Source organism: Phoenix dactylifera, chromosome 6 (genome assembly GCF_009389715.1).
Source record: "Phoenix dactylifera cultivar Barhee BC4 chromosome 6, palm_55x_up_171113_PBpolish2nd_filt_p, whole genome shotgun sequence".
NCBI classification, from domain to species: Eukaryota; Viridiplantae; Streptophyta; class Magnoliopsida; order Arecales; family Arecaceae; genus Phoenix; species Phoenix dactylifera.
The window spans coordinates 12,770,005-12,795,338 of NC_052397.1; the positions used below are offsets into that span (position 1 = coordinate 12,770,005).

The following is a 25,334-nucleotide window of genomic DNA, read 5'->3' on the forward strand; positions in this document are numbered from 1 at the left end:
ATAAATGGAGATCGAGCCGAGCTCGATGGTTGATAGAGATCGAGCCGAGCTCGATAGCTGATGGAGATCGAGCCGAGCTCGATAGATGGAGATCGAGCCGAACTCGATGGTCGATGGAGATCGAGCCGAGCTCGATAGATGGAGATCGAGCCGAGCTCGATAAATGGAGATCGAACCGAGCTCGATGGTTGCATCTCGATCTTCTGGCCGAGGCGTCTAGCGTCGTCCGGCATTGATTATAGCATCCTAGCAGGATCGCATATCAGGTTGTCTAAAAATCACGAAACTTCCTATTAGGACGAACACGATCATAAATGAAGAATAGCAAAAATCACTGAGGAAGATAAAACTTATGCTCAGAACAAAAAACCCCTTGGGGCCCTATTGATGATACACCCGGAGGTTTTCGGAACTCCAACTTCGTGGAATGGGGATTCCTTCGAGGGATTCCAGCTTGTACGCTCCGGGTCGTTGGACGCGCGCGACCCGATAGGGTCCTTCCCAATTCGGGGCCAACTTCCCTTGCTTGGCCGGCTGGGAGGCTTCAGCTCTTCTAAGGACGAGGTCTCCCACTTTGAAGGATTTGAGTTTGACTCTGGCGTTGTAGTATTGCGCCACCTTTTGCTGGTATCTCGCCATGCGGACCCGAGCGGCTTCCCTCATCTCGTCAACGAGGTCCAGGTTGCTCCTGAGCTGCGTGGCACTGGAGTCGGCATCATAACATTCTACCCTTGGAGAAGGGAGTCCGATTTCCAACGGGATAACGGCCTCCGTTCCGTACGTTAAGTTGAAGGGAGTCTCGCCGGTGGGTACGCGGAACGTGGTCCGATAAGCCCACAAGACGTTGTATAGGTCTTCGACCCGCTGCCCTTTGGACTGATCGAGCCTGGTTTTGAGTCCCTGCAAAATAGTACGATTCGTTACCTCGGTTTCTCCATTTGCATGAGGATGTGCGACTGAGGTGAAACGGTGGTCAATGCCGAGCTCCGAGCAGAATTCTCTAAAACGAGCGTTGTCGAACTGGCGGCCGTTATTTGATATGAGGATGTGGGAAAGCCCGAATCTACAAATTATGAACTTCCAAACGAAGTCCCGCATCTTCTGCTCGGTAATCCGGGCCACTGGCTCGGCCTCGACCCACTTCGTGAAGTAATCAATGGAGACGATCAGAAATTTCCTCTGCCCAGTCGCCAAGGGAAACGATCCGAGGATATCGATTTCCCATTGAGCGAATGGCCTGGGGGAGCTGATTGAAGTCAAGGGGGCTGAGGGTCGGCGCTGGACGTTGGCATTCCTCTGGCACCGGTCGCATCTCCGAACAAAATCCAGCGCATCCTTCTGGAGTGTCGGCCAATAGTATCCCTGGCGCAAAATTTTGTATGCCAGTGCTCGGCTTCCCAAATAGTTTCCGCAGATGCCTTCGTGGACTTCGCGCATTGCGTAATCCACCTCCGACAGGCGGAGACATCTGAGGAGGGGATGGGTAAAAGATCTCCTGTAGAGCTTACCTTCATACAGTATGTATCTCGAGGCCAGGCGCTTGACTCGACGAGCCTCACGCTCATCGTTGGGGAGAACTCTATTCTGTAGGTAGCTAACAAGCTCATCCATCCAGCTTGGCTCAACGTCGATACAAAGAGCCGGTTCGGGCTCCTCTATGCTGGAGATCTGGAGGTACTCCAGTGCCGCCGCTTTTGGAAGCTCGCTCATGCGGGAGGACGCCAATTTTGATAATTAGTCGGCTCTGAGATTCTCCGACCTAGCAATATGTTGAATGTGGAAGGAACCCAGAGTCGAAGTGAGGTGCCTCACCTTCTGGAGATATTTTTGCATTGTCGGCTCCCTTGCTTCGAAGTCCCCCAAAATTTGGCTTACAACCAATTGGGAGTCGCTGAAGGCCTCCAAGTTCTCTACCTTCAGTTCTCTAGCCAGCTTAAGCCCGGCTATAAGCGCTTCGTATTCCGCCACATTGTTAGAGGCGGAAAACTCGAGGCGTAAAGCCTGCTCGGCGACCACTCCATCTGGACTGGTGAGAATGAGGCCCGCTCTGCTACCCCTCGAGTTCGAAGAACCATCGACGTGCAGAGTCCACGTCGACCTAGGGGTCTGCTCTGCTGGCGCGGGTTCGAGCTCGGCCTCGTCTGGCATAGTGCACTCGACTATAAAGTCGGCGAGTGCCTGCGCCTTGATCGCCGGTCTGGGTCGGTACTCGAGGTCGAACTCCCCGAGCTCGATGGCCCACTTTGTAACTCGACCAGCACGATCTGATCGCTGCAGGATCTGCTTTATTGGCTGGTCGGTCAACACGGCCACCATGTGAGCTTGAAAATAAGACCTGAGCCTTCGAGCTGAGACGACCAGGGCAAAGACGGTCTTTTCCAACTTGGAGTATCGGGTCTCAGCATTTCTCAAAACCCGACTGGTATAGTATACCGGCTTTTGAAGCTTGCTCTCCTCTCGAACCAGGACCGAGCTCACTGCTATGGGAGAAACAGTTAGGTATAAGTAGAGGAGCTCGCCCTGCTGGGGCTTCGTGAGCAGCGGAGGAGAGGCGAGAAGGCACTTGAGCTCTTCGAAAGCTTGCTGGCATTCTGCGGACCATAAAAATTTCTTTGGCTTCTTGAGAGCCGCAAAGAATGGAAGGCAGCGCTCGGCCGATCGGGAGACGAATCTCCCGAGAGCTGCAACTCGGCCTGTAAGCCATTGCACTTCTTTGACTGTCCTCGGGGGCGTCATCTCTTGGAGCGCTCGGATCTTCTCGGGATTGGCCTCGATTCCCCGCTGTGTAATTACAAAGCCAAGGAACTTGCCCGAGGTGACTCCGAACGCACATTTGGCAGGATTGAGCTTCATCAGTACCTTCAGAGCGTGGAGAATGCCTTGTTGAGGTCGGTCACATGACTTGCGCCATGCGGCTTTTCACCAACATGTCATCAACATAGACCTCCATGTTTCGGCCTATTTGATCTTTAAAAATTTGGCTGACCAGCCGCTGATAAGTCGCTCCAGCATTCTTTAGGCCGAAAGGCATTACTCTGTAGCAGTAGGTACCCCCGTCAGTGATGAAGGCTATCTTCTCTTCATCCTCCGGCGCCATCCGAATCAGGTTGTACCCTGAGAATGCGTCCATTAAAGACAGTAGCTCGTGCCCTGAGGTAGAATCCACAAGCTGATCGATGCTAGAAAGTGGGAAGCTGTCTTTTGGGCAGGCCTTGTTCAAGTCGGTGTAGTCCACACACATGCGCCATTTTCCGCTAGCCTTTCTGACAAGGACCACATTGGCGAGCCACTCCGGATAAGATATCTCCCGGATGAAGCCGGCCTCGAGGAGCTTGTCGACTTCCTCGGCCGATGCTCGTTGTCGCTCTGGAGCAGCACTTCGCTTTTTCTGTCGTACAGGCTTACAGGTTGGCTTCACTTGGAGTCGGTGGACCGCGACCTCCGGATCTATTCCCGGCATATCAGCGGGCGACCAGGCGAAGACGTCCATGTTGTTCCGCAGAAAGCTGACGAGGCGATCTCTCTCGCGAGCATCGAGGCCGGAGCCAACCTGCACGGTTAGCTTGGAAAAATTCTCTCGTAGAGGGACTTGGATAAGCAGCTCACCAGGCTCTGCCCGCTTCTTCTGAGAGCCAAACCGTGCCTCTAAGGTTTCGGCCGGGAGCTTGCCATCTGGCGTCGGAACCGATGCTTTGGCTGGTTGCTTTGCCTCGTGGGTCGCCATGTAGCATCGCGTTGCTACCGCCTGGTCTCCACGAACTTCGCCGACTCCTTGGCTGGTGGAGAATCGCATAAGCAGGTGGCAGGTTGAGACCACAGCTCGAAGAGCGTTGACCCAGGTCGTCCGAGGATGGCGTTATAGGCCGAGAGCAGACGTACTACAAGAAAATCCATCCTCACAGTGCTTTCTCGGGGAGCGAGCCCAACCGTAACCAGGAGATCGATCTCGCCCTCTATCGGAACCGAGTCCCCAATAAATCCGACCAGCGGGGCGTTCATCCGTCGTAATTGCTTTTCCATCATCCCCATTCTAGAATAGGCGTTAAGATACAGAACATTCGCCGAGCTTCCATTATCAACTAGAACACGTTTTACATCAAACTTGTACACAACCATAGTGACCACAGCATCGTCATGGGGGGTTTCAACTCCCTCCAAGTCCTTATCCGAAAACGAGATTGTTTCGGAGGCGCGCAGGCGCTTCGGGACAGTTCCTTCCTCTGCAACTCGTCCGACCGAGATTCCGCCTTGGATGGTGTTAATGGTGCCGGCGATGGGTCTGTTGGCATTTGGATCTTCAGGCTGTGCGGCATCCTTCGCTGGCCTTTTCTCTTCACGCCAGTTCCGTACGAACCGGTCGAGCACTCCTCGGCAGATGAGTGCCTCGATCTCGTCCCGGAGCTGGAAGCAATCTTCCGTATCATGGCCGTGGTCCCGGTGGAAGCGGCAGTACTTCCGGGGATTGCGCCAAGCTCCGGGATCCCGCCTCGGGGGCGGAGGCCGGAAATACTCTCGGCCTTCGATCTCCATGAGGATCTCGATCCGAGGAGCATTAAGGAGAGTGTAATTTTCGTACCTCCCATTGGATATGTGGGACCGCGGTGGAGATCTCGGACGGGACGGGGGTCCTGGTCGGAGAGGTCCCCGCAGCCGAGGTGGACTCTTCAGACGAGGCGGGTTCTTGGCTCGGCGCGGAGATAAGCTTCTGGGACGACCGCGCTCCTCACGACGCCTCTTTTGCTTTTTGGAGGTCTGCTCGGCCCCACCCTGCCTAGAAGCGACGGCTTCCTCGGCCTTTGCGTACTTCCGCGCCCGGACTAGCATTTCGGTGAAGTCAGCTGGAAAATTCTTCTCGATGAAGAGAAACCTATAAGACCGAGCTCCAGTCTTGAGTGCTGACATGGCGATTGACTGGTCGAGCTCGCGAACCTCCCACGTTGCAGCAGTGAAACGGTCCAGATATTCCCTAAGCGACTCTCCCTCCCTTTGCTTTATATCGAGGAGGGAGTCTGAAGTCCGCCACTGGGGTTGGCAAGCGGCAAAGTTGGTGGCGAACTGCCTGCCGAGCTGCTCGAAAGAGGAGACCGTGCTCGGTTTCAGCCCGGCAAACCAGAGTCGAGCTGCTCCTCGAAGCGTTGCTGGGAAGGCCTTGTAGAGCATGGCCTCCGAGGATCCTTGCAATGCCATCAGGGCTCGGTAACTCTCCAGGTGGTCGAAGGGGTCGGTCGTGCCGTTGTAGGGCTCCACCTGGGGCATCTTGAACCTTGGCGGGACCGGCTCATCCTCGATTTGTTGGAAGGGGACTTCGCGGTAAACTCGAAGTCGCCATCGTGTCGCGTCCTCCTGCCGTGGAGCGCCTCAATCTGGCGCTCCAGCTTCTCGACCTTCTTGTCGAGCTCGTCGCTCTGGAGGATCGCCGCGGCGGTGGTCCGCTCTGGTGCAGGTTGCCCTGGGACTGACTCGACTTCAGACGGTTGCGGCCAGTCACCAGGACCCCTCACTGGGGTTTCTCTCCAGGGGGATGCCTGGGCGTGGAGATCTTGGCCTTGGAGGGCCGGTCCACTAGGAGGGGGCACCGGTTGAACCGGAGCCTGAGGAAGTGGCGTCGTCGGGACGCCCCTAGGTTGCAGGCCTTGGACGGCAGCAGCCAAGGCCTGAACCTGCTGCACCAAGGCATCGAACTGTTCCGGTCGAACTTGAGGAGTCGAATCGGCCGGAGGTGGTGAGTTCTGGACAGAGTGTCCAGGACTAGGTGGAAGACGTCGGGAGGTAGTAGAGGCTCCCTTGCTTCTCAGCTTCATGGCCGTGACTCGGTCCCTTCCTCTAGCGCCAATTGTTGCTGGAATTCGGACCCGGGGGCGACCACTGGGCCGGAAAGAAGGAGCTCCGGGAGAACTTGGCGAACAGCGGCGATCCGGCGATGTGCGGCATCCTCCGGGAGACCTGCAAGAAGCCGGTGGCCGGATTTTTCCGACGCCGGCCCTCCGATGCTTAAGTCAGAGAGATGGGCTAAAGATTTGCAAGAGAGGAGCTCGAGTCAGAGAGTCTGCCAGAAAATTTTTCTCCCCTCCCCCCTCAGGAGTTTCCTATTTATAGGGGGGAAAGGGTTTACCTGTGATGAGATAGAGCGAAGACGCTGCCGTACAGTGGAAGTTAATGCTCAATCGTGCAGATCAACACTATCCTCGTGGGAGATCAGGCCGAAGTCTTTGAATTATTGCTGAACCATGCTGTCGTTTATGGCCGGACAGGTTTGCCGTATGGAGCTAAACATTTGTAGTCAACTGGGGCCATGCGCCTTAATTGTTGAGTGAGCCACACGAGCCACATGCCTGCAGAGGTCTCATGCATTGATTATTGAGTGAACTAGGCGTTCGGAGAAGCCATACGCTTTAATTGTCGCGCAAGCTGAATGTCTGGGGAGGTCGTACGTATCGATTGTTGGCAAGGACAGGGCACGCTTCGTGGGAGAACACGATAATGGCGGTCTACCGCTCGGATACTTTTTAGCCGAAGGAGCCACTTGGGCACTTTCAAACCCCTGAATTGGGACCCGTTCGGGCGCCCCTTGCTCGGAGGGGTGCCCGGTCGCCTCCTGCTCGGAGGGGTGCCCGGTCACCTCCTGCTCGGAGGGAGGCCCGGTCGCCTCCTGCTCGGACACAATCCTGTTTTCCCCCCAACAGGGCCATTTCTCCCTATGCTGGGCCATTTTGGGGATTCGCTTTAGCTCTAATTTTGACCATCCGAGCACCCACCTGCATTGGCTCCCCTGGGCTGAACTGAGGTTGGATGCACAGTTAGGGGCAACAAACAGGCCCTAAATAACCATCCATTTTGTGTGTACTTTATGCACAGGTGACAGATATTCGAGACACTTGATTTTCAGTTTATAGACATTGAAGATCTTAATCAATGATGTAAATTTCCATTTCAAATAGGGTATCAATGATTTTGCGCTAATAGTATTTGAGGACAAATATTATCGATACTTCGATAGTATCGTATACACAAACACATACTAGTTATTGTGCACATGCTTACGCATGTGTAGCTAATGAAAGGTAATGATTCATGAATTAGCAGAAATGAGATGATGAACATGCACCAAATACGAGGAAGAAATATATATTGTATAAAGTACTGGGAAGGGCGCAGGGCTTAAACAAGACCTATTGTTAGCAATGACAATTTCACATAAATGTGCCTAAGTTTTTGTTTAAAACTTAAAGCCAGAGGTCATGGCGAGGTCTAAAAATCAGGTCCTCATTGTAGCAGCAAGAACATCGATAATAGTTACTAATTGTGCATTTAAGTGTAAGGATTCTGTAGTTCTTCTGTAGTTGTGTCACCTTGTTCATAGCCAGGAAGCCTCGAATGAATATGATGAAAGAGCTAAAGCTGAATTTTTCCACGTGATAGAGGAAAGATGATGAATGATGGAAAAGATCGCTGCTTGTAGAATAAAATTAAAAACAACAGCTTCAAAGTCATACAATCTTGTGCAGAGGTGTGAAGTCTGGACAATTCATGAGTGGGTAATAATAAGGCATGGGATTCTCATGCAAAGTTCAAGAGATGTGACAAAGGAGAGAAACATGAGAAAATTTTTGTCCTTAACTTACTGTTACGGATTTGTACGTGGGCTGCTTGGGTAACAATCGGCAAGATTTAGGAGTCCATTACCGATTTGTATGTGTGCATGCTTAATATGTTTCTGAATCCAGTAGGTTCCCCACCAGTGGATAGGTTTGTGAACCCATTTAGCTAGAGATCTCATCTCTTTATGATATGTTTTGGTATTCTAAGACTACAGAATTTTTGTTAGGTAACAAGATCAGGCCCTTGCAGTGTCATAAAATAGAGGTTGATATAATAGCATGCACTAGCAGAAATGTAAACCAGTGAACCCACCACGAGTGTAACATAAATCCATTATCTTATCAACAAGCAATGCATACTAATAGAATTGTGCCTCTTGTTAAAACTACTTGCAGTTTCATATAATGAAGTTTCAGAATCAGTCATAAGCAGCAGAATAGGAACTGCAGAACAGGAACAAAAAAATCATAATGATTGGATTCTGAGATATGTTTGTCTAAGGTACAAGAATGATTGCTCATAAATAGAACGCATATTAAAGAAGCTCGCCTGAGGACCACTTGCATTATGGCTTGCTCGAATGCCTGCTAATCAAAAATATGAGAAGCATATTATAACTCAACAAAAAAAATCGAGTTTTATATTAACAGAATAATATACATCACTATCAATAGTTCCAAAATGCAAAAAAAGATAAAAAAATAGAAATAGAAGAAAGAGGTGAGGTGCCAAATGTGAAATTTGGAACTGGCAAACAGGAGAGTAAGTTGTGGAGGGAAAACCAGAAGATAAATATTGCCAGGTACTAACTTCCCTTCACATAATTAATTAATTAATATATATATGCGTGTGTGTGTGTGTGTGTATTAATATAATTAATTATATATCTAGACATACAAACACAAGAAAAAATATCACTAGAAACAGAAACGAAGAAAGTTGCCATATGTGACTCTTGGAAATGGCAAAAAGAAGAAAATTTTGGAGGAAAAGCTAAAACAGAAGTAGCAAGCCATTAATTATGATTTCTTGGAATGCTCTTTTGTAGGTATCATTTTTCTCAATTGACAGGTATCAAGCCGATAAATCACATTGAATGAACCCAAACTAAGACTGTTTTGAGTCTTTTGGCTATTATTTGTGATGGATAATATGTTTTCTTTCCTATTCCTCATTCATGCTGTCATGATGATAAAGTACTTCTACTTTCTAAAATATCATAGAAGAAAACTATTAAAGGCCTGTTTGGATGTTTGGACTGAAAATCCTAAGGGATTCATGAGTTGGGCCAGCACAGCCAGCAAAAACACAGGATTAGGCCTATATTCATAAATACCCAGGAATAGCTTTGGAGTGGGCCAACCCAAATCCCATATGAAGAAAAAAAGACTTGCTCCAAAGCTACTCCTGGATATTTATAAATATAGGCCTAGCCCAACTTGCAATCCTATGATTTTGCTGATTATACTGGCCCAACCCATGAATCACATAGGATTTTCAGCCCAATCATCCAAACATACCCTAATTAGTTAAGAATGTCTTTACTTTCACAAAGCATACTCTCAATTTAGTCTTCTGTATAGACTGGGTATAATGTGGAGACTAGCAAGATTTAAATACTGATGGGATGATGGAGCAACCCACCAACCCCAATGTTGGGATGGGGCACGATTCCGAGTGTCGAGACCGGAGAAGTTGGGAAATGAACCATCCCACGTGCCAGGACAAGGGGCGTCCCATTCTATAGAAAAACCAAGACAACCCCATCTCCCAGTATTTTAACCCTTGATTCTCACAAAGAGTTACAACTTTCCTATGTGCCATTTATTGGGAGCTTGTATTTGATTGCATAAGTTTGTCACTGATAGCAGCCATAGTAAAGTTTTACATCTGCTTGTGTTACTTCTTAGTGAGATTCCTTTATTTTATCAATCCTGCTCTCATTTCAGACATATAATAAGAGTTTTCCAGCTTGACTACTGTTTTATATATCAGTAGATACACCAATAGCAGCTCTAGATGATCAATTGCTCTAAGCTTTAGATAAAATTTTGATAAAACTGCTCCCTAGTCTACAAGGTTTTAAATAGTGGTGAGACAGCAGGGCATCCCACCATCACGAGTGTTGGATCGGCATGCTTGTTCATGATCTAGTTGATAGAAAGAGCAAAAGTGAAAATGCTTCTCTGCGCTATGTGAGGAGCACAATATATACAAACTATGTTACCAAGTTCACTGGTTCACTCGATACAAATTCAAGTTCATATTTTTAAATTTGCTACATACCAATGAACGCAATTGAATAAGGGTAGGAGTGGGATACACATTCCTATTTACTAGATATATGCCTTTGATTAGGTTTTGTTGACTAATGAAATCCCATACCATGACAAAATTCATATAAGAACCTTGCAGGAAGCTTTGAAGCCTATACGTGTTTCAGTTTCTATAAATTTCATGGTTTACTTTTCAAATAAGTTTTGACTCGGAGATGTTTTAGGCAAGGATTGCTGAACTGAGCCGTACCATCCGGTTCAACCCGTACCAAGCTGACTCGGTTTCCAACTGGGTCGGTTCTCCAATGAAAAATAGTTTCGGCCCCCTGATTAGATGCGACCGAACCAGACGGAACCAGACAGTTCCGTCCAGTTCGACTCAGATTCGATGCTAACCGGTTGGTTCGCACTAGATCCGAGGCTTACTGTGGGGCTGTGGCAGTCATTGCCACAGTGGTGCTGTGGCGTGGCATCGGCTTTAAAAGCCGAACGCCCTTGAAGGGGAAGGCCCAAGAAGGCCTTCCCAATGATCAGTAGTGGATTTAGGACCTTTTTTCTTTCCAAGAAATCTATAACACTGATTCAGGCTATCAGAAGGAAGAGTCAAGGATAAATAAGGTGTGTTTCCTTTTTTTCTATCTTCTTTCTTTCTTTTTTTAGGACAATGAAAAAATAGCTCAAAAATTTCAAAAATAAGAGAAAATCATGCCAAATTTTTCAATTGGGATTGAGTTTTTTATATGTTGTAGATCTATGGACTATGTATATGCTGACATAAAAAATATTAAATTTCAGATTATATAGAATTCTTAAAAATTATAAATATGTTTTCAGATTAAAAAAACATAATAAAAAAAACTGTAAAATTAGAAACGTATTTAGGGCTATGCAAGCTACTCTACATAAATATTTGGTAACCATTCATTCAAGTTTTGATACGATCATGTGCACAATAGCGTAGGCCTAAATTTGAAAAAAAAAATGAGAAATAAGAACCTTTTATGCATGCTTGAGGGCCTGAAAAATATATGTAGCATCCATTATTTGGTTCTACATGGGTCTGCGCGAAAATTAATTTTTAAATTATTAATATTTTTAAATTAATTTTTAAATTATTAATATTTATAAATTAATTTTAAATATAAAAAATAATTTAAAATATATAATTAATATCAAAAATTATGAAAAAATAGTAGTACGTATTACATAATTCAGAAGTAATTTCTAAGGTAGAAATCATATTTTTCTAAATTTATAATATATAAATATTTTTTTAAAATAGAAATTATTAAAAATGTAAAAAAAATAAAAAAATAAAAAAATAGGGTTATGTATTAGATAAATCAAACGTATTTTCTAAGATAAAAAAATTATTATCCTCGTATTGATATTTTTCTAATCTTAAATAATTGATAAACTGGCGTACTTGATGGATCCAGTGTAGGAATGGAGCCATCAAAAAAAAAAGGACCTAAAGCGTGATATTGGCTGGGAGCATGCTACAGAGCTCGAGGGCCGATACCAGTGGCAGTGCAACTGGTGCAAAACAAAGTTCAGAAAAGGAGAGAACCAATTTAAAGCAACATTTAGCTGGGGATTACCGCAACGTATCTGTGCCGCTAATGCCCACTGGAGGTTCGGCTACTGATGAAGAAGCACTTCACTAATTTCAAAGCAGCGAAGGAGAGGGCTATGAAGAAGAAGGCGGAGGTGGAATGCCGAGCGGTAGAGCCACCTTCTTATCACTCTAGAGAGTCAGAGGTGTATGCTCCAGATGACGAGGCACAGATCCAGACTGCCATGCAAGCAAGCCTGAATGATCAGTGGTAGCAGGAGGTGGCTAGGCATAGAGCTCGATTTGGGCCCTCGTTTTACGAATCAAGCTTCGATTTTACGAGTAGCAGGGCAGATCCAAATTTAATAAGGACCTCCTCAGTCAGAGAGGGCGTTAGCAGAGGCGGTGGCTGGATTGCATCTATGCTAGAAACTTTTGGTAGCAAAAAGAAGTCATCCAGAGAGATTCCACCAGGAGCAGCAATCCATGATTTAAATCTGCATGCCTTTTCCGGCAGAGATTCGAAGTAGCAAAAGGTTGACTCAATGCTGAAAAAGGATAAGAAGAATATGTGGCGAGCTATTGGATCCTGATTCCACTTTAGCCACATCCTAACAAATGTAGCAGACAATTCATACTATAGGTCCGTCATTTTCTCCATACAGGCTACCGGTTTCGATGTAGATCCTCCAGGCTCGAAGGACATCTACGGTGAGCTTCTTGACAACAATAAGGAACTAGAAAAATAGATTACATCCTACAAGAGCATGTGTCCTACATATGGATTGACTGTGATATGTGATGGTTGGACTGGTCAGATGGAGCATCAACTTTCTAACATACTATGATGCAAAGACTTTCTTTCATAAGTCGGTTGATGCTTCTGATCAGGTGCCCAACTCCACGTACATCCTCAAACTTATGAAGGAGGTGATTGATCAAGTAGGAGAGGAGAATGTCATGCAAGTCGTCACTGATAATGAGTCATAATATAAGGCCGTCGGAAGGATCTTGATGGAGCGACGACCACTTATTTTCTGGACCCCATATGCTGCATATTGTATTGACCTCATGTCGATGGACATTGTGAAGATCCGTAGGGTGCAACATACAGGAAAAATAGCCCAAATCATCACCAAGTATATTTATAACCATACTTGGGTCTTTTCACAGATGAGGAGGTTTGCAGGAGAAGAGATTTTGAGATCAATCAACTACGTCAGATGTTTGTCAGTCCCAAACGGCAGAAAAATAGATATGTTCAGCACGGCATTAAAGGGAGTAGGGTCGAAGATTTAGTGACGAGGTAGACATTTTGGCAACGAGCCACTTCAATAGTGAAGGCTATCAAACCATTATATGAAGTGCTGCGGGCCATGGATAGCGAGAGGTACCCCTAGATGGGCTTTCTCTATCATATGATGAGAGGGCAAATGCTCAGTCATGGAGGTAGATCCAGCCCATGCTTAGAAGTACATCGGCATCATTGAGTAAAGGTGGGACTACCAAATGGGTAGGGGCTTGCATCTAGCAAGCAAGAACATTGAAAAATTAGACTACTCCAGGTGTTATGTAATTTTATTAAGATGGTCTCTATGTGCTGCATAATACCTAAACCCTCGGTTTCAGTACAGCGTAGCTGAAATTGGTATGGATGACGAATTTCTGCTAGCCCTACGTAATGTCATTTACAAGATGAATTCTGATCCAGAAGTTATGGCTATATGTCTAGAAGAGGTAACTTAACTTAAGTGGCATATGTAAGTTAACCGGTATCTTCTATTATTAATATAGTATAACACGATTCTTTTTAACAGATCAAATTATTTAAAGAAGACAGCAACAGCTTCGGACAGCGAGTAGCTGTCATGAGTAAGATAACTATGAATCCAAGTAAGTTACCCATCAGGAGAACATTTGCCTAGCATTAGATGGTTACTAATATCATACTATCTTAATATCTATTTTAAATCAATGTTTTTGCAGCTAAATGGTGGATTCATTTTGGGCTATCTGCAAAAAATCTTAAGCAACTAACTATTATTTAGAGAGGACAGCAACAGCTTCGGACAGCGAGTAGCTGTCATGAGTAAGATAACTATGAATCCAAGTAAGTTACCCATCAGGAGGATATTTGCCTAGCATTAGATGGTTACTAATATCATACTATCTTATATCTATTTTAAATCAATATTTTTGCAGCTGAATGGTGGATTCATTTTGGGTTATCTGCAAAAAATCTTAAGCAGCTAACTATTCGGATTCTCTCCCAGACGGTCTTTTCGAGTGGCTGTGAGCGCAACTGGTCCACCTTCGCCCTCATCCACAAGCAGAGGAATCATTTGACACAAAAGCGCCTCAACGATCTTGTTTATATCCACTACAATCTAAGGATGAGGCTAAAGTATATTCATGAGGAAGTTGAGCTCAAGTATGCATATCCGATCCATAGTACTTTCGTTGATAATTACAATAATCCTATGATCGGATGGCTTATAGGCCAGCAGCAGGAACCGAAGCTTGACAAGCCAGGATCGCCTCTACGACCGGCCAACTTCGTAGCCAGCGAGGCTAGATTTGATGCAGGACAATGGGCTGAGCACAATATTCCACACATTTCTACATCTTATCAACCACAGCCATAGGAAAGCCAGTAGCCATATGACTCCTTGTTCGAGACATCCTCAAAGACATGATCGAGAGATGCTCGAATGAGTCCACTACGCTACCCGATCGACTCGGTCAGGAGGGCAACATAGTCAAGCAGAGAGAAGCATGAAGGGTAAGAAAGCAGCTGCCCAGCAAACCAAGAAAAAAACAAAAGGCCCCAATGGAGAGTATCGAGAGGGAGTCCTAGAGCAGCAATAATGACGATTCTGATGATCATGAATCTGCCGGCACTGAAGGGAGCGGAGGAGTCCCAGTTTATGAGACAGCCGAAGGATGGTCTTCGATACACCGGTGAGTCCCAATTTACGCATGCTACACAGGATGGAGACTACGGTGTATGATCTGGTAGAGTCCGCGAGGATACAATTGCATATAGGAGATAGACTCCTCGAGGTCGTTCAGGAGAATACGATGCAGCTGCAGATGACCTCGCACATGAAGTAGGATCCATAGACGTATCAGATTCAGGGTCGTATACTAGATTCTATTATCCGCAGCCACAGACAGCTTATGACCCATACGGATACAGATATAGTGTATCTAAGGAATCTTCCAGTGGCTACTTTTCTACCCAGTCCCAAGAATCTCACAGGTCGGATTTTGTTATCGGCATATTCGGATGAGCCCCTCCACAGCCGTATTATCAGCCAGAAGATAGCTCTCAGAGCTAGAGCTAGAGCTTCAGCGAGAAATCCGAGAGTACTTATAACCTGGCAGGCATGTCTTATGGGATGAGCATACAAGACTACAACGCCACTTGATTAGAGAGGTAGGTTGATGTGTCTCCTGATTATGGTGATGATCTGGATATCTACGAGAGGCATTGCCACTCGATCCGATTTTAGATATCATTATGTGTATTTGTTGGACTTTAAAAGTATGCAATTAATTGTATCTTGATTTGAGAATATTTTATATTATTTATTTTATGATTTGTATCATTTTGAAGCAATAAGATACATCATCAAACTCATAACAGAATCATAGAAACATCAAAAAACATCAAAAAGACATCAAGAAAATAACAAAAAAACAGCAAATTAAGCTTAAATTTATAGAAAAAGTTCGAAAAAGAGAAAAAAAAATAAAAATTAGGATGTGTCGGTCTGTGAACCAGCACTCCGATTCGGTATCGGTTCGAACTGGTACCGAACAGTACCGATCGCCAACTGGTAAGGGTCTCGATGTCGGTTCGACGAATCTTGGTTTTAGGAGTGGCTTCCTATTTTGCCTGTAATCCCAAACCAACCCTCAACTTCCTTATTCCTCAACCACCTAACATCTCCATCCCACCGTAGATGGAATCTTCCTCTCATTGGCCTCTTCAATTTGAAGCCCAAAAAGGTCTCAAAAGACTTCACTATGCAGCCAACAAGCATTATTAGAGCCAAACTCCATCTCAAAAGTCCTATCCACCCAAAAAAATATATTTAGTCATCTTTATTTTTAAATGAATAAAATTATTCTATTTTTGAATTAAAAAAAATGAATCTTACTGTAAATCAGTTTGAAACATAAGAATTCATATTACACCTATAAGCCCAGCAATTTAGGTACTGATCACACCCTAAAAATCAGATGTAGATAGATGATGCACATGAACAAGCGAGAGTCAAAGAAAGAGGGAGAGAGAGAGGAAGGGAAGTCATAAAATATGTTTCCCTCAATTGGCATTGACCAAAAATAAGGTTCAAAGCTTGAGTCCTATACTAATAGGTATTTTCCATCTCAATCAAGGACTTCCATTGAGACTAGATTTGATTTACTAAGAGGCACCAGACTCCAAGTAACCCACCCCATTATGAAGGCTTACAATGCCTACATGGCCAACAGGGCTAATAACCACCAGCTTACAACATTCTATTGGACAAGAGAATAAGACTAAATGAATCACGGTTCGCATCACGAATTATACAAGTCCATGGTATGCCATACCGGCCTAAACTGGGCAGTACAGAGCATACTGTACAATAACGGTTACGTACCGGTACCCGGTATGGGTGGCATACTGATACTCGGTATACCAAAAAAATTCCGTGCCGTATCGTATCAACACTGTGCTAGTGTGGCACCGGTACGGGGTCCAGTACCAAGACGGCAAATCATGCACAAGTCCAACATGAAAAAAATAAAACTAGCTGAAAGTAGAACTAGTCCCATGGGTTATGTTTAAGTCCGCAATCCACACTGAGAAAATTGTCCAATGGGCTCTAACAAGTGACCAAAATAATTTATTTTTAATAAATATTACAAAGTCAGCTAGGTAATATTACTGCACTACACAATTTCAAAGAAATTTTAATTTCATAAAGATTCAGCAACTTTATATCAGGTACCAGAAGTTTAAAGCTTATAAAGTTAAATGTACCTAGCAGTCTTCTAACTAATTTTTTGCATTTGGAGCAGCTAAGCCTGGCATTTTGTCATACAAACTATTATTACATAACCTCAAAGAATTAAAGCTATCAGATTTTGAAATACTAGATAGTATGAAATCATTATAAACCTATCGATGATCATTTGAATGATAAAAAATTTTGACATCTGCCCTTGATCCAAGCAAGGAGGAAACTAATGTCATTTCTGTATCACAACTTAAAACATCTAATGCCATGATTTTAGAAAGCTTAACTGATAATCAAATACCACATTCCACACATAGGAACTGAGCTGGTACTGAGACCAAAGCCAATTGCTTCAAGACTAGTCTTGAATTATCTTCATGATGGTAATCTCTTTATAATGACTAGTAACAATTTGGATCTTAAATGAAGAAAAAACAGAATTGAAAAGTTATCTAAACTAAGCTCGTAAACCTTATGGACAGGACCTAAGAACCGATAAAAATCAGCTCATTTTAATAAAATTATTCAGACATTATTATTTTTCTCTCTACTACAAAAAATACTAGTGGATAGCTATGAATTATCTGAAAAATGAATTAATGGCATGGCTATATCAGTGGAAAAGAAATTTGCTTCTTCTCTCTCTCTCTTAATCTTATCTCACTAAGGTCCCCCTGGAAGCAGTCTTAGTTATTGTTTTCTCTTTTCTATGAAATGGTTGAGAAGAGGAGCAGTTGGATGAGAAGGCTAATGAATGATGATGTGTGGCAGACTCTAATTCTGTTTCTACCATCAGGCTCTCCTCTCTTTCATCACCTTACTCAACAGCTGGAGAGAGGACAGCTAGGCTTATGAAGTCCAGTATGGATCCAGATCAAATCAGTTTAGTTTATGGCTCCAAGCCAATCAACAATACTAGAGCAATATCTCAATGACATAATGCCTAAAGAGTGGTTTTTCCTTAATAACACAAGGAAATGAAGGGGAGCTGAGTTTTCACCTCATGACCTAATGGTACTTAATAGCAGAGACCAACCACAAGATCTTAATTTTCCACCAATGAAACAAGCTTCACCTAATTATTGATTTTAGAAGGTATCCAAAAGAATTGAACACCGAAATCTTCAAAAAATCTGACACAAGGGAAAAAGGAAAGGGGGAGGGGCATTCATATCATAGATTTGTGTACATGTATTTGGTAATATAAATGGATGTACTTATGTATAATCAATTGGACCAATTGCTCAATTGATAAAGCTTATTGCTATATATTAGGCTAGGCTTGGCAACTTTTATAAAAAAGTGCCAAACATTTGGATGTAATAGGCCAAGCATCTTCTTTTATTAGGGTTATGGAGTACCATGAAATGTTCGTGTCCAGCACATTATAAAAACCCAAAATTCAAAGTCCCTGCAAATAAGCTTTTGAGCAGAATTATTTAATATATGCTGAATAAATGATAGCCTTGGAGTCAAAACTTACATTCCTCAGTGCTAGGATTTGCATTTGCATTTACATCAGCATTGACACCTCCATGCACAGCTACCTGTGTTGAATCAACATTGTTCAATGTTGTTGTGTTGTCCCAAGTCCTCCTTCCTCCATCTAATCTGGGTGTGTAATCATTTATCTCATAGGCATGGTCAAAGCTGTAATAAAAACTATTAGTGCCTGAATCAGACAATCCATATTTATACAAGTTTGTATGCATCATTGACCAGTAAGGATTTCCCTGCATAAAAAACACATAAATATTAACTAATTATCCAAAGTACCATTAATCATTGATTATCAGCTCTATATATTTGATACAGGTGAAATCACAGCCAGGATTCGCAAACTAGAACTCAAAGAAGCAAATGTATATGATAATCGAGAGATGCATATTATTCTCTCACATTTACATAATTTGTATAAATGTGTTAACATAAAAAGTATGATATTCTGAGAAAAGAGAAGCAAAAAAGAGCATGTGTATGGTTAAGAAAGCAAATAATAAATATCACCTGCACCATGGAGGTGAGGAAACTAATTAATTTCTAAGTAAAATCAGGATCAACGTATTATTACAGAAAACAGCATAGATTGCACATCTATATAAATGATTTTTAATACTAAGCAGGGACCTTACTATCTAAATAAATTTAACCACGAAATTTCTATCATAATCATAAATCAATGTGACACAGGTTATTGCTAATAACTCGCAAAAAGAAAACTGAACCCACATATTATTAGTAAACCCAATTGTCCAGACATCTAAAGACATATATAATCTACTAAATGCCATGCCAGAAAGAATGAGAAATTCCACACTCTCTGAAGCAAAGAATTGAATTCCCTTATCACATGGAATGGAGATAGATATGCCACTTTTGTCAAGCCACCTGATCTTGAAAAGCTTCTGCAAGAGCAACATCAGCCTGAGCATATGCGAGGCCTTCAAACAAATCCATAAAGCTTTCTGTGACAGTGTAAGGAAATCCAGTGTTTATGTAATGAACCTCCATCTGTCGGTTACTGTTCATTTGTGATTTTTCTACTAAAAGACCTGCCAGATTAACAAGTGAAACTTTTGAATCAAAGACAGAATAAATCATTTTCCACAAAACAAGAATAAAAAATATAAGAAAAGGAATGCTGGAAAATGTCAGTGTCTGTTCCGTTTATCGTCAAAAATTAAGAAATCTTTTCTTCCAACAGGAACTAAAACAGGGCCTATTTTCAACATTAACTCCTGAAAAAATTGCAATAATAACCAATTACAGCATAATCCGTGGACACAATCTTGAGAACCATAGTTCTTAATTCTTGTTGCCACATGGCATGCTTTCAGTAAATAATCAATATATGCACATAATATTATCAATTTTGATAAAAACATTTCTCAGGATAGGTAAGTCAGATTATCGACTTTCTCAAGGATTTCTTTCCAAGACATAAATCTAGTTATTGACATCGATTCCAAGCTCCTTGAATCAATATAGAACAAACTGACAAAATTTCAGTCATATAAAAGCAAATAATTAGTGTCGAAAGTTGTACCTGTATTTTATTATGACCACACGAAAAAACTTTAGAAATTTAGAGAGCCAAGCAGAAATCTCTCAGAGCTGTAAGGAACACTCAACACACTCCTTAGATTTCTTCGTTGATAAAAAAAGTCCTCCAAACTACAAAAGAGACCACATCAAATTCCAAAGTAAATAATGAATCAAATCCGTCCTTCTTCCACCTATTTTACTCATTTTTTCTCTAAATCAAGCATCAACAAAACCAAATTCTAGGGTTAAAAATAATTAAAAATACCTCATCTCCCACTCTCTCCACCCATCTGCACCAACCTGCCTCCACTCTGCAACCATTCCCCGAGAAAACCACAAGAGAATCAAATTTTCTGGACAAAAAGCCCAAACCAACCCCACTAATCTCTACCTTTAGGGAAATCTTTCACCAGAATATTCCAAACGCAAGAATCCGCACCTCATCCGACCACGATCGCTCGAAACACTCCCCAGTCCACTCCCTCCCTCTACTCTCGACCGAAAACCGAAGCAAAAAGCTCCTCAAGCTCCCAATCCGAACAATGCTGGAAGAAAGAGGGAGCAAGGAACTGCAAGCGGAGGAAGCAAAGATTTGAGAGCTTCGACGGCAATGGGGATGGCTTTGGAGCGGAGAAACCTCCCTCTCTCTCTCTCCCTCTTCTCTCTTCTCCCCTCTCTCTCTCTCTCTCTCGCTCTCTCGCTCTCTCTGGTTTGGGCGGCGAGGAGAGGAGGGCGGATTTGGGGGCTTGTCCTGGCTCTGTCCCGGGGCTCTTTATAGTCCGTCTCTCTCTTCTTCCCCTGCTGCTGCTGCTGCCTCCTTTAATCCTCGTCCCGGAGAACCCCGACACCACGCGCGCGATATGACGCCTGGAGCGTGACATCTCGCGACACGAGGTCTAGAACGCGACAGCGACCTGATACGCTCGTTGTGGTCCGTTCGATTCCTGATGGCACGCATCTTGATGGATTAGCTTGCCATCTGGTGCCCTCGGACCTGAAGATACGGCGTTCCTTTGCGCCATCAGTTTCCTAGTTACCGATTTCACCCTCTTGGACATGCGGGAAACGGCCAGAGCTGAAGTCCCGTGAAGCAACACCATTTGATTTCATAATTTATATACGCAAGCATCACGTACTTGAGTATCCAACCATATTTGATGCAATGTTATTTGACATATTTGTGTTCGTGTTAGAAATTAGGGAGTTGGATGGATCATGCTTAGTTTGGGTTGCTTAAGTTTTAAGTTAATTTTAGAGAATTGATAGTTGGAAACAAATCAAATATGAAGTAATTACCTCTCCAACCAAATTTTCCAACCAGCATCATATAATTAGAATTGCTAGTGGATGTGGATCCCCTAAATAAACCATTTTTAATCTAAATATAATAAGAAGATGAGGTTATAAATTCTACATCTATTAAATAAACTAATTAAATATAATTAAGTTGGTTATCTAATATGTGTTTGGATTCTAATTTAAATTAGGAGGTCATAGCATATAATATATTACACATCCAATCTCCAGATATACTATACCAAATCATAGTTGAGACAATATAGGTACATTAAGTCCAAATTCTAATCATTTTTTTTAAAAATAAAAGCTCTAGCTAGCCAATTAACTAAATTATTTTCTCTTATTTATATAGTTTTTTTATCCAATAAACCACCATCCTCCCCATAAAATAGATATTATATGCACAAGATTCTCATAAAAAAAATTATATAAATACTACTAAATCAAAGGATGGATTGTACAACTAATCCCTTTCTAAATTCTACAAAGTTCAATCACAAGTACTAAGTTGTACATAAATTAAAGTAATGGAATGTATAAATCCAATAATAAATAAGGTGCCAACACCTGCTTAGTGAAAAAGTATTATGGGTAGGGCTGGAAGTGGGCTCGGGCCGGCCCGAAGCCCATCGGGCTGGGCCGCCTGCGGGCCGGGCTATGGGCTCGACCCAATGAATTTCGGGCCGGGCTCGGGCTGCAAACTTAAGCCCAAATTTATTTCGGGCCGGGCTCGGGTTTCCCATTGGCCCGGCCCTGGCCCGGACCAAGCCCGAGCCCAATGACAGCCCGAACCAAGCCCAAATTGGCGGCCCGAATTGCATTTGGGAGTGGGAGTGTGGGACTAACCGGTTTAGGCTTTAGGGCTTACGGGATTTGGCATTTGGGGATTTTATCATCGTCTCTAGGCTCCACTTCTCCAGCCCTAGCCGTCCGCCATCGTCTCTAAGCCAGCCCGACCATCGTCTCTAGGCTCCAGCCCTAGCCGTCCGCCAGAGCCGCCGCCTAGAGACTCTTGCTGAAGCGCGATTTGCAGAGGGCCAGTCCGCCAGAGCTCGTCGACCATCGTCTTCTTCGTCTAGTCCGCGAGCGCAGAGGCAAGACGAGAGCGGGGGAGCACAGAGGCAAGACCATCGTCTCTCTTCCCCGATCCCCATCTCGCGCTCTCCCTCTTCCTGTCCTCTCTGGTTCGTCTCCCCCCCTCCCATCCCAAACCATAAACCTAATCCCCCTTTCCTATTTCCTCTCACGATCGATTGTTTATTTCTCCTCTTCTCTCTTCGCAGGCGTTGATCTTGGCGCTCGGCATTGCGGCCTTCTTCCTCGAATACGTCAGAAAGATCGGATGCAAGCACTCGTAAGTCGTAAACCCTCCATCCTTTCACCTCCCAGTCCAAACCCTCTTCGCCTTTCTTGCCATCTATCTTCCTTCTCGTTTATAAATTTTGGACCTCATTGCAGGCTCGAAAGAACTGCCGCCTCGGATGCCTTCTTCAAGGACCCCAACTCGTTGAAGAAGGTAAGCAAGCCAACGTTATGAACACTTGATTTTTTGTTTGAGTGCTTCCATTTTTGTCTTGGTTTTATGAACCGCTGATGAAAAATTTCTGCTATTATCGATTTTGTATTGTTGTTCCTGATCGATTTTGTATCCTTGTTCATGTTCTGAGATTGTCCGGTTAGATTCAGAATCTCATACCTGTGCACATGAACTTTGTTGAGGAAATATTTCTTGGGATCGGGCCGGGCTCGGGATCGGGCTGGCCCAAACGAGCTGGCCCAAACGGGCCGGCCCAGGTTAGGGCCCAACTGGGCCGGCCCAAATGGGCTCGGGCCGGGCTCGGGCCTTATTCCTTAAAAATTTTTCGGGCCCCGGCCCGGCCCGAAGCCCGAAAAAAAAAATTCGGGCCGGGCTTGGGTAGGGGTTTGGCCCGACCCGGCCCGACCCACTTCCAGCCCTAATTATGGGAAAAGATGTATTTGACGAGGACAGGAATACCGAATACCCTGTTTGAGAACGAGGGCGATTTAGTCATTTACGTGCAAGCTTCTACTGGTCACGAGATGAAGAGATGATACGGTACGATACTGAGCTCGATAAAACGCGAAACCCGACGGGGTTGAGCTGGCCAACTACTCTCACACACACAGACAACGGTAGCGCTGTCCGAAAACCGCTCCGCTCATGAGGGTGATTCCTCCACGCGGCCGCTTCCCATAGGATCCTCGGTTCACTAATTTAGTAAACATAAAGAACGGAAAAAACGATCCATTAAATTTTTATAAATGCTATAAAGTTAAAGCCCCCGTCCCCACTAACGGATAGTTTGAATACTGGTGGGGAACGCTTGGGTCGTACGCAAGGTTGCAATCAAGAGAGACACACACATGGAGAGAGAGCACTTCTCACCGTCAACAATATGACGCCTGGAATTCTCCTTTTGCTCTCTCTCTCTCTCTCCTCTCTTCGTTTGCGTGCGCTCTCTCTCACTCACTCGCAACTCTCTTTTCCTTCTTTCTCGCCGAAAAGGAGCTCGCCTACATTGAACCTGTGCCCAAGGAGCAGCCCGCCCTCCCTCCCAGCTTTCGGTTGCCCATGGCATTGTCTTCGCGCGAATCCACCTTTAGATCTTGTAAGAATGCTTCAAAATCTGCCGAGATGGATGAGAGGAAAAAAAAAAATTCAGAGTGCTTTAAGATCTGTATGATGCACGGTCCGAGAGACGATATCATGAATGGCATTCTTTTGTGCCAATGATACAACCTGAACCTTTGGCTTGAAGGCGTGACAAGAAATATTGTAACAATATGACTCTCTTTCGATTTCTTTAATCTAACACCTTTAGACCACGTTAGTGATGGATTCTATCTATGGCCATATCAATGGATTCATGGATACTTGATTAGTTACAAGAGGTGGGAATTAGTTGTTTAACCTACGGAACGACCAGATAATAAAATACTGCTGCTGAACGTTTGTGTTTGTTGGAAGCAGTAACCAAATCATACCTCCTCCCCAACCATAAAAGCTACTTGCAGAGATAGGTTATGATCACCATGCTGAAGATATGGATACCTTTCACAATAAGGTCCTGTGTTTTGTCTTTCCATGAAAGGACAGTAGTTGCCATCAAGCAGTTAGCTAGATGGGATTCAATATGGTAGGATTAGTTAAACTGTTTGTAGAGGCATAAACGTGTCTATACATGCATGAGTACAAGTTTGAGATCAATTAAATGGAGCTTGATCCTAGTAGGTTTGCTTTTGACTTCAAAACATGATCATCAAGATAAAAAGCAACATGAACTTGACGTTGAATTTTAGGCTCAAATTATGATTTCAAGCTCGTTCCCCAACTATACAAATACACAAAATATGCTTATCCACGCCAATTGCACTATGGACAATCACAAAATTTGACCCTGTGGCTCTTGAACCAAGCCTCACCCCACAATCCATTCCCATCAAATGCGCTATATAAAATATATAAATAAATCTATCTCATCCTATCAGTTTAAGCTTTTAGGACAAATGGTGATTTCAACATGGTATCAGATCTTTAAGACAAACGTCACTCAATATGTCTTCTCTTCAATCTTCTACCTCCAATAACACAACAACCTCTCTTCCCATTTTCAATCCCAATTTCACTCCCAATATCTCCAAACTCACCCGCAACAACTACCCCATATGGAGAGCACAGATGCTGCCATACCTCAAAGAAGAACAAGTGTTCAGGTACATTGATGGCACTACAAAAAAACTCCTACTGAGCTCACTGCACCTGACAGCTCTACCTCTCCAAATCCCGATTATGCTGTATGGGATAGAAAAGATAACCTCATTCTTAGTGCAATCAACTCCTCACTCACCGATGAAGTGCTCGCTCAAGTTGTCCACTGTACAACTTCCAGAGATGTTTGGTACGCCCTTGAAACTGCCTTTACTGCTCAATCTAGAGCCAAAGCCGTCCAAGTGCGGTCTCAACTCGCATGGAAAGGTAACATGTCGGCTACTGATTATTTCATGCATATCAAGAGACTCACCGATGAACTTCCGTGCAGTGAGCTAGTCAACCGATTAGTTGAACTTCCGTGCAGTGAGCTGTATAGGATTAGTTGAACTTCCCATAGCTGGTCAACCGATGATGTGTGATGACATCTTAACCCACATACTTGCGGGTCTTGGCCCCGAGTATGACTCTATGGTTGCAATGATCAACTCCCGCCAGGACTCAGTACAACTAGAAGAGGTATACTTCCTACTCCTTACTAGTGAGGCTCGCATCATCCACAACAACCTGCCCCTATCCTTACCAGGAGGTTATGCCAACGTTGCAACAAGGCAACAAAACAATTCCTCGAGCCGAGGCCACAGCAATTCTAATAATTATCGAGGACGGCAACGTGAGCAATATGATGTTGGCGGGGTGGTAATGGTCTGGGAAACAATTCCATCTCAAACCGCAATTCCTATGGTGACAATAACTCCTCACTTTGGTGCCAATTATGTGAAAAGCCCGAACACACAGTCCACAAGTGCTTCCAT

General features: G+C 44.0%; 1 protein-coding gene and 1 long non-coding RNA gene across 4 annotated transcripts in view; one reads left to right on the top strand and one right to left on the bottom strand.

Annotated features, from left to right (window-relative positions):
* Positions 1-20,262, bottom strand: part of LOC103698390 (E3 ubiquitin-protein ligase BIG BROTHER) — a 39,085-nt gene extending 18,823 nt beyond the window's left edge. The window contains exons 1-6 of one of the 3 annotated variants that reach the window (XM_039127452.1): positions 19,930-20,262; positions 19,756-19,801; positions 19,492-19,619; positions 18,834-18,997; positions 17,929-18,178; positions 8,149-8,183 (exon numbers count right to left, since the gene is read on the bottom strand). In XM_039127452.1, coding sequence (XP_038983380.1) covers positions 8,149-8,183; positions 17,929-18,178; positions 18,834-18,974 — 426 coding nt within the window. In that variant the 5' untranslated portion in view covers positions 18,975-18,997; positions 19,492-19,619; positions 19,756-19,801; positions 19,930-20,262. Of the gene's footprint in view, positions 1-8,148; positions 8,184-17,928; positions 18,179-18,833; positions 18,998-19,491; positions 19,620-19,755 lie in introns of all 3 variants that reach the window. The other 2 variants (XM_039127451.1, XM_039127450.1) reach the window with 2 other exon arrangements.
* Positions 20,263-21,930: 1,668 nt separating this feature from the next.
* LOC120111231 lies at positions 21,931-22,307 on the top strand. Its single transcript, XR_005512311.1, has 3 exons — positions 21,931-21,973; positions 22,073-22,143; positions 22,248-22,307. It is a non-coding gene; the product is annotated as an uncharacterized LOC120111231 (long non-coding RNA).
* Positions 22,308-25,334: the final 3,027 nt, after the last annotated feature.